General features: G+C 50.2%; 1 protein-coding gene across 1 annotated transcript; it reads left to right on the top strand.

Annotated features, from left to right (window-relative positions):
* The first annotated feature begins 3,776 nt into the window (after positions 1-3,776).
* LOC123996446 (variable charge X-linked protein 3B-like) lies at positions 3,777-9,632 on the top strand. The gene is made up of 3 exons (XM_046299814.1): positions 3,777-3,817; positions 4,119-4,131; positions 9,081-9,632. The coding sequence occupies exons 1-3, from the start codon at positions 3,777-3,779 to the stop codon at positions 9,630-9,632; spliced, it is 606 nt and encodes a 201-aa protein (XP_046155770.1).
* Positions 9,633-9,946: the final 314 nt, after the last annotated feature.

The raw sequence follows: 9,946 nt of genomic DNA on the forward strand, positions 1-9,946 counted from the left end.
CCTCTAGAGCAGTGATGTTTTGGGGCTGTTGCTGGTATTTTGGCCCAGTCCTCCATGCAGATCTCCTCTAGAGCAGTGATGTTTTGGGGCTGTTGCTGGTATTTTGGCCCATTCCTCTATGCAGATCTCCTCTAGAGCAGTGATGTTTTGGGGCTGTTGCTGGTATTTTGGCCAAGTCCTCCATGCAGATCTCCTCTAGAACAGTACATACTTTTTTTGCCCCACTGTATTAAATATATATATAAGTAACTTAAGTAAGAGACACAGTGTCGCTCAACCCGAACGGACTGAAGGGCCACGATTAAGAGTCGTGAGCTCTCCTCCACAACACCTGGGCTGGGCTTCACCAGCATCACTTTGAGCCTGCTGTGGGACATGGAGCTCAGAGAGACCTCTGGGGCCAACCATAACAAGCCCAGTGTATGTATATATATATATATATATATATATATATATATATATATATATATATATATATATATATTTCTCTAAGTATACCTATTTCATCCTTTTCCACTTCATAATTAAGTTGGAGAGCCAAACCCCCTTCAACCTTTTCCTGTTCATAATGAAATTGGAGAGTCAAACCAGTCCTAAGTTAAAAGGCAATGTAACAATGGATGTACAATTACTCATGAATGAAGGAATGGCGGCGCTGAGGAGGACGAGACTCTTGCCGGTTGCTGCTCGATTTAGCTTTTTTTAATGGCTATTTTTTCAATAATTATGACTTAGTCTGCTCTGAATATTCATGTCAAAATGTTCTAACACAGAGAAAACACTTCTGGTTCGTGAATCAGAAGCTTCACACTTCTCTCGCTCAGCCTCCCAGATCTGGAAAAATCAACATTCACTCCCTTTGTTCCCCGCACAGCGGCGTTACCTGTTGCTCTTGGCTGACATAAACCTAAGGGCAACACCAGCCACGAAGAAGAGAAAGGACAGGGAAGACTCCAAGCTAGGCTGAAAAGGCAGGCTACACGGCCTCCTCTTCCTGATGGTCCAATCGCTGGAACAGAAACGTTGCGAAGTCAGAGGAAGATCAAACCCCACTTCAATCGCAGAGGGACCAAACCCCACTTCAATCGCAGAGGGACCAAACCCCACTTCAATCGCAGAGGGACCAAAACCCACTTCAATCGCAGAGGGACCAAACCCCACTTCAATCCCAGAGGGACCAAACCCCACTTCAATCCCAGAGGGACCAAACCCCACTTCAATCCCAGAGGGACCAAACCCCACTTCAATCGCAGAGGGACCAAACCCCACTTCAATCGCAGAGGGACCAAACCCCACTTCAATCGCAGAAGGACCAAACCCCACTTCAATCGCAGAGGGACCAAACCCCACTTCAATCGCAGAGGGACCAAACCCCACTTCAATCGCAGAGGGACCAAACCCCACTTCAATCCCAGAGGGACCAAACCCCACTTCAATCCCAGAGGGACCAAACCCCACTTCAATCCCAGAGGGACCAAACCCCACTTCAATCCCAGAGGGACCAAACCCCACTTCAATCCCAGAGGGACCAAACCCCACTTCAATCCCAGAGGGAGCAAACCCCACTTCAATCCCAGAGGGAGCAAACCCCACTTCAATCCCAGAGGGAGCAAACCCCACTTCAATCCCAGAGGGAGCAAACCCCACTTCAATCCCAGAGGGAGCAAACCCCACTTCAATCCCAGAGGGAGCAAACCCCACTTCAATCCCAGAGGGACCAAACCCCACTTCAATCCCAGAGGGACCAAACCCCACTTCAATCCCAGAGGGAGCAAACCCCACTTCAATCCCAGAGGGAGCTAACCCCACTTCAATCCCAGAGGGAGCTAACCCCACTTCAATCCCAGAGGGACCAAACCCCACTTCAATCCCAGAGGGACCAAACCCCATTTCAATCACAGAGGGACCAAACCCCACTTCAATCCCAGAGGGAGCTAACCCCACTTCAATCCCAGAGGGAGCTAACCCCACTTCAATCCCAGAGGGAGCTAACCCCACTTCAATCCCAGAGGGAGCTAACCCCACTTCAATCCCAGAGGGACCAAACCCCACTATATGCCAACAGAATTCACCTGTTATTATCATCATCATCACAGCTGTGTTCAAGCAAACACCACGGCAGCACGCAGCGAACTGTTCAAGAACCCTCTCACCCGGAAGTAGAGTTTACTGTTGGGGGGGTTGACTTTAACCAAGGCCGTCTAAAATATTACCAATATGTATTCTGCCTCACAACAGGATCCAGCGTGCTTAACCATGTACACACAAACATCTGTGACACATATACAGCCAATCCCCACCCCTCACTTCAGCCAATCAGATCACGTCTCTCTGTTCTTACTCCCCGCCTACAAGCAGCAACTCATAAGGCAGCCACCAACACAGAACAGTGAGGCGCTGGACAGAGGAGGCAGACTCCATGCTTCAGGACTGTTTTGACAATACTGATTAAAATATGTTCAAAAGATTAATCCACCCAGGGCTCATCCATCCACATTGAGGAAAAAAAAACATCCGGACACACTTTAACCAAAAACCCTGGGTGAACGGAGATATCCGTGCAATGCTAAGAGCCTGTACTGCAGCATTCAACGCAGAACGAACCCGCGTGCCACGCGTACAGGACAAGCAGGTACAGCCTCACACTTGACTTGATGTTGGACAACTCAGACTCACATCGCATGTGGCAAAGAATACAGTCTATCACAGACAACAAGGACAAATCCAGCTGGGTGTGGTGCCAACCCGAAGCCTCCCGTTGTGCTCACCCAGGTCATCATGAAAGAGGTTGAAGAGGTTGGTTATGGCCCACATCAAGAGGTTGGTTATGGCCCACATCAAGAGGTTGGTTATGGCCCACATCAAGAGGTTGGTTATGGCCCACATCAAGAGGTTGGTTATGGCCCACATCAAGAGGTTGGTTATGGCCCACATCAAGAGGTTGGTTATGGCCCACATCAAGAGGTTGGTTATGGCCCACATCAAGTTGATTATGGCCCACATCAAGAGGTTGGTTATGGCCCACATCAAGTTGTCATCAATGGTTGGTTAGGCCCACATCACTGGCCAGGTACACTGGATCCACTCCAAATCAACTACTGCTCCAACTGATCCACGGAAGGTACCATTTCCATCACTATTCACACGGACGTAACACACATGGACAAGAGCATCACCTGCTGTCATCTGCGTCCACATCACAGAGGACTTGACATGGACCAACGACGCCCCCACATCAAGAGGGCGCAACGACGTCTCTACTTCCTAAGGCGTCTGGAGAGAAACAAATTGGCACGCCATCCGGGTCCTCTCCAAACCGCTGCACCATCGACAGCGTCCTGACCAGTTGAATCACGGGCCTGGTACTGGAAACTGATCTGTCCACAAACCACAAGGCCCTCCAGCAGGTGGTGAAGATGGCCCTGCACATTACCGGGGCCGTGCTCCCTCCCATCCAGTAGGGGGTGAAGATGGCCCTGCACATTACCGGGGCCGTGCTCCCTCCCATCCAGTAGGGGGTGAAGATGGCCCTGCTCCCTCCCATCCAGTAGGGAGTGAAGATGGCCCTGCACATTACCGGGGCCGTGCTCCCTCCCATCCAGTAGGGGGTGAAGATGGCCCTGCACATTACCGGGGCCGTGCTCCCTCCCATCCAGTAGGGGGTGAAGATGGCCCTGCACATTACCGGGGCCGTGCTCCCTCCCATCCAGTAGGGAGTGAAGATGGCCCTGCACATTACCGGGGCCGTGCTCCCTCCCATCCAGTAGGGGGTGAAGATGGCCCTGTACATTACCGGGGCCGTGCTCCCTCCCATCCAGTAGGGGGTGTGGTGACGACGACAGCAAAAAATGGAGTTGCAACTCAATATAAGAAACGTGCTAACCTTTTATACACTGTGTACATTCATGCTACACACACACAATCATCACAATCACCAGACTGCTATTATCTTGCTCAGTTCATACCCTGTCCCCCTGTCCCCCTGTCCCCCCCCACAATACACACAAATATTGGACTATAATTTCTACCTTCCTGAACTGTTTATTATTTTATACTCAAGACATTTACTTTGTTCGTATTGGTATGTTTTCATTATTTGTTGTTCTTGCATTGTCCAGAAGGAACCTGCATGTGAGCATTTCGTTGGGCGATGTATACCATGAGCATCCCGTACATAAGACTCATTTAAAATTGAAAAAAACTTGCAACTTGAAACTGAAACTCTGCTAGAAATGGCCATTCACATTATCTTTACAACCCAAACCACTTTGCTCCTGTAGTTAAAACCCTACTGGCACCAGGGCTGGCACTCTATTCCCTACTTAGTGCACTACCTCTGACCAGGGCTGGCACTCTATTCCCTACTTAGTGCACTACCTCTGACCAGGGCTGGCACTCTATTCCCTACTTAGTGCACTACCTCTGACCAGGGCTGGCACTCTATTCCCTATATAGTGCACTACATCTGACCAGGGCTGGCACTCTATTCCCTACTTAGTGCACTACCTCTGACCAGGGCTGGCACTCTATTCCCTACTTAGTGCACTACCTCTGACCAGGGCTGGCACTGTATTCCCTACTTAGTGCACTACCTCTGACCAGGGCTGGCACTCATTCCCTATATAGTGCACTACATCTGACCAGGGCTGGCACTCTATTCCCTACTTAGTGCACTACCTCTGACCAGGGCTGGCACCCTATTCCCTACTTAGTGCACTACCTCTGACCAGGGCTGGCTTAGTAAAAATATATCTGACCAGGGCTGGCACCCTATTCCCTACTTTGCACTACCTCTGACCAGGGCTGGCACTCTATTTCACTACCTTGACCAGGGCTGGCACTCTATTCCCTACTTACACTACCTCTGACCAGGGCTGGCACTCTATTTTTAGTGCACTTCTGACCAGGGCTGGCACTCTATTCCCATAGTGCACTACATCTGACCAGGGCTGGCACTCTATTCCCTACTTAGTGCACTACCTCTGACCAGGGCTGGAATAGTGCACTACCTCTGACCAGGGCTGGCACTGTATTCCCTACTTAGTGCACTACCTCTGACCAGGGCTGGCACTCTATTCCCTATATAGTGCACTACATCTGACCAGGGCTGGCACTCTATTCCCTACTTAGTGCACTACCTCTGACCAGGGCTGGCACTCTATTCCCTACTTAGTGCACTACCTCTGACCAGGGCTGGCACTCTAACAGAGTGCACCTTTTGACCAGGGCTGGCACTTATTGGGCTTAGTGCATACCTCTGACCAGGGCTGGCACTCTATTCCCTACTTAGTGCACTAACTCTGACCAGGGCTGGCACTCTATTCCCTAATTCAGTGCACTACTTTTGACCGTGGACCCATAGGGAATAGGGTGAGGGTGTCATTTGGGACGCTTGGTGACATGAGAGCATTAGTGAAGTATAAGCTATATTAAACGATTTGAAGCTGTATAAAAAATATATTTTAAAAAACGGACTCCTCTCTTTTAACCTCCTGCTGTGGCTTTCACACACATTTCACAAACTATCTTCTACATATTATTGTAGGACTAATCTTTTTTTTCTTCATATGCAAAAAATACCTCAATGCCTTCTCTCCAGACCGTGATCGGCTTTAGCTCCTAAAGAATAAACCCTAAAATAAAAAAAGCACAGCAATATATCACGCTCTCTCTACTCTTACTCGGATAAATATTCAGATAAACCCTGCTTCTGGTAAGGTCACAGTCCTCAATTGTATAACTGTCAATGTTTCTTTTATGTTGTTGCCATATTGACCACTTAAAAGCATAAGTTGTCGCACATCCAACCGACCTCACAACAGCAGGCCGCGTGTACGGTGGCGTGTGGGCGGAGCTGTGAACAGAGTGCCCCGTGGTGGCGGTGGGGTTATGGGCAGGCATAAGCTACGGACACCAAACACAATTGTATTTTATCGATGGCAATTTGAATGCACAGAGATACCCGTGACGAGATCCTGAGACCCGTTACGAGGACCATTTATTTCAGGTATCGGTGACCAACAGATGCATATCTGTATTCCCAGTCACGTGAAATCCATAGATTAAATTGTTGCATGTTGCGTTTTTATTTGTTTGTTTATTTGTTTAGTAAATATAAATAATGACAGCATAATAACTAAATCATTGTTAACACAGTAGGGCTTTCCCCTCTGACCCCTGTAGACTGTTAGCAGTAGGGCTTTCCCCTCTGACCCCTGTAGACTGTTAGCAGTAGGGCTTTCCCCTCTGACCCCTGTAGACTGTTAGCAGTAGGGCTTTCCCCTCTGACCCCTGTAGACTGTTAGCAGTAGGGCTTTCCCCTCTGACCCCTGTAGACTGTTAGCAGTAGGGCTTTCCCCTCTGACCCCTGTAGACTGTTAGCAGTAGGGCTTTCCCCTCTGACCCCTGTAGACTGTTAGCAGTAGGGCTTTCCCCTCTGACCCCTGTAGACTGTTAGCAGTAGGGCTTTCCCCTCTGACCCCTGTAGACTGTTAGCAGTAGGGCTTTCCCCTCTGACCCCTGTAGACTGTTAGCAGTAGGGCTTTCCCCTCTGACCCCTGTAGACTGTTAGCAGTAGGGCTTTCCCCTCTGACCCCTGTAGACTGTTAGCAGTAGGGCTTTCCCCTCTGACCCCTGTAGACTGTTAGCAGTAGGGCTTTCCCCTCTGACCCCTGTAGACTGTTAGCAGTAGGGCTTTCCCCTCTGACCCCTGTAGACTGTTAGCAGTAGGGCTTTCCCCTCTGACCCCTGTAGACTGTTAGCAGTAGGGCTTTCCCCTCTGACCCCTGTAGACTGTTAGCAGTAGGGCTTTCCCCTCTGACCCCTGTAGACTGTTAGCAGTAGGGCTTTCCCCTCTGACCCCTGTAGACTGTTAGCAGTAGGGCTTTCCCCTCTGACCCCTGTAGACTGTTAGCAGTAGGGCTTTCCCCTCTGACCCCTGTAGACTGTTAGCAGTAGGGCTTTCCCCTCTGACCCCTGTAGACTGTTAGCAGTAGGGCTTTCCCTCTGACCCCTGTAGACTGTTAGCAGTAGGGCTTTCCCCTCTGACCCCTGTAGACTGTTAGCAGTAGGGCTTTCCCCTCTGACCCCTGTAGACTGTTAGCAGTAGGGCTTTCCCCTCTGACCCCTGTAGACTGTTAGCAGTAGGGCTTTCCCCTCTGACCCCTGTAGACTGTTAGCAGTAGGGCTTTCCCCTCTGACCCCTGTAGACTGTTAGCAGTAGGGCTTTCCCCTCTGACCCCTGTAGACTGTGTTAGCAGTAGGGCTTTCCCCTCTGACCCCTGTAGACTGATAGCAGTAGGGCTTTCCTCTCTGACCCCTGTCGACCGTGTTAGCAGTAGGGCTTTCCCCTCTGACCCCTGTAGACTGTTAGCAGTAGGGCTTTCCCCTCTGACCCCTGTAGACTGTTAGCAGTAGGGCTTTCCCCTCTGACCCCTGTAGACTGTTAGCAGTAGGGCTTTCCCCTCTGACCCCTGTAGACTGTTAGCAGTAGGGCTTTCCCCTCTGACCCCTGTAGACTGTGTTAGCAGTAGGGCTTTCCCCTCTGACCCCTGTAGACTGTTAGCAGTAGGGCTTTCCCCTCTGACCCCTGTAGACTGTTAGCAGTAGGGCATTCCCCTCTGACCCCTGTAGACTGTGATAGCAGTAGGGCTTTCCTCTCTGACCCCTGTAGACTGTTAGCAGTAGGGCTACCCCCTCTGACCCCTGTAGACCGTGATAGCAGTAGGGCTTTCCTCTCTGACCCCTGTAGACTGTGATAGCAGTAGGGCTTTCCCCCCTGACCCCTGTAGACTGTTAGCAGTAGGGCTTTCCCCTCTGACCCCTGTAGACTGTTAGCAGTAGGGCTTTCCCCCCTGACCCCTGTAGACTGTTAGCAGTAGGGCTTTCCCCTCTGACCTCTGTAGACTGTTAGCAGTATGGCTTTCCCCTCTGACCCCTGTAGACTGTTAGCAGTATGGCTTTCCCCTCTGACCCCTGTAGACTGTGTTAGCAGTAGGGCTTTCCCCTCTGACCCCTGTAGACTGTGTTAGCAGTAGGGCTAAACCCCCTGACCCCTGTAGACTGTTAGCATAATAATAGGGCTTTCCCCTCTGACCCCTGTAGACTGTGTTAGCAGTAGGGCTTTCCCCTCTGACCCCTGTAGACTGTGTTAGCAGTAGGGCTTTCCCCTCTGACCCCTGTAGACTGTGTTAGCAGTAGGGCTTTCCCCTCTGACCCCTGTAGACTGTGTTAGCAGTAGGGCTTTCCCCTCTGACCCCTGTAGACTGTGTTAGCGTAGGGCCAATCCCTCTGACCCCTGTAGACTGTGAAGCAGTAGGGCTTTCCCCTCTGACCCCTGTAGACTGTGTTAGCAGTAGGGCTTTCCCCTCTGACCCCTGTAGACTGTGTTAGCAGTAGGGCTTTCCCCTCTGACCCCTGTAGACTGTGTTAGCAGTAGGGCATCATCATGCATTGACAGGTCAATATTGACTTTGTGTTTTAAACAAAGAAAACATCTCTATTGAGCCAACGTGCATGGGGCTAAGCTGGCATCTGTCATCGTGTGTGTCAGAGACAGGGCACTAGTCCTATTTCTTCCTGAGTGAATCTGCTTCCCAAATGGCACCCTATTCCCTATATAGTGCACTACTTTTGACCGCAGGCCATAGGGCTCGGTTCAAAGTAGAGCAGAGCACCCCTGTGGGCCCTGGTCAACAGTAGTGCACTATGAGGGAACCTGCCATCTTGGGGCAGATGAACCATCTCTTCCGAGCCGAGCGATGAACTAATCCCAGAGGAATCAGTGAGTGCGTGAACTCTGACCCGGCAGCACTAAGAGGTCAGGGTTAATGCTACTTGTCGGCACTATACTGTCTTTTCAGAGGATACAATGCTAGGTCTTCATTATTTTTTGGGGGGGCATTTTCAGTAAGAAGGAATCGTAGTCAGTTGTCATAAACAATCATTAGCACTATTTTTAGGCCAGCGTCTAAACAACGTAAAATCTACTATTAAACCTGGACCAAGCGGCTCCCCATCCCAGACAGTGGAAAAGATAAAAAATAATCATAATAAACGGCGATGAACCAATCTCTTCCAAGACCGACGGCGATGAACCAATCTCTTCAGAGACCGACGGCGATGAACCAATCTCTTCAGAGACCGACGGCGATGAACCAATCTCTTCAGAGACCGACGGCGATGAACCAATCTCTTCAGAGACCGACGGCGATGAACCAATCTCTTCAGAGACCGACGGCGATGAACCAATCTCTTCAGAGACCGACGGCGATGAACCAATCTCTTCAGAGACAGACGGCGATGAACCAATCTCTTCAGAGACAGACGGCGATGAACCAATCTCTTCAGAGACCGACGGCGATGAACCAATCTCTTCAGAGACCGACGGCGATGAACCAATCTCTTCCGAGACCGACGGCGATGAACCAATCTCTTCCAAGACAGACGGCGATGAACCAATCTCTTCAGAGACCGACGGCGATGAACCAATCTCTTCAGAGACCGACGGCGATGAACCAATCTCTTCAGAGACCGACGGCGATGAACCAATCTCTTCAGAGACCGACGGCGATGAACCAATCTCTTCAGAGACCGACGGCGATGAACCAATCTCTTCAGAGACCGACGGATGAACCATCTCTTGAACCAATCTCTTCCGAGACCGACTGCGATGAACCCTCGATGAACCAATCTCTTCCGAGACCGAAGTCGATAACCAATCTCTTCAGAGACAGACGGCGATGAACCTCTTAATCTCTTCCAAGACCGACAGCGATGAACCAATCTCTTAAAGAGACCTTTGACTAATTGCTCTTGTTAATGAACCAATCTCTTCAGAGACCACTTGGATGACTTAAGATGAACCAAAATCTCTTCAGAGACCGAGGGGCTGCTATGAAGATAACATCTTCAAAGACCGAGAGCTGATTGAACCAGAGTTCTTGTT

This window comes from Oncorhynchus gorbuscha, linkage group LG15 (genome assembly GCF_021184085.1).
Source record: "Oncorhynchus gorbuscha isolate QuinsamMale2020 ecotype Even-year linkage group LG15, OgorEven_v1.0, whole genome shotgun sequence".
In the NCBI taxonomy this organism is placed as follows: Eukaryota; Metazoa; Chordata; class Actinopteri; order Salmoniformes; family Salmonidae; genus Oncorhynchus; species Oncorhynchus gorbuscha.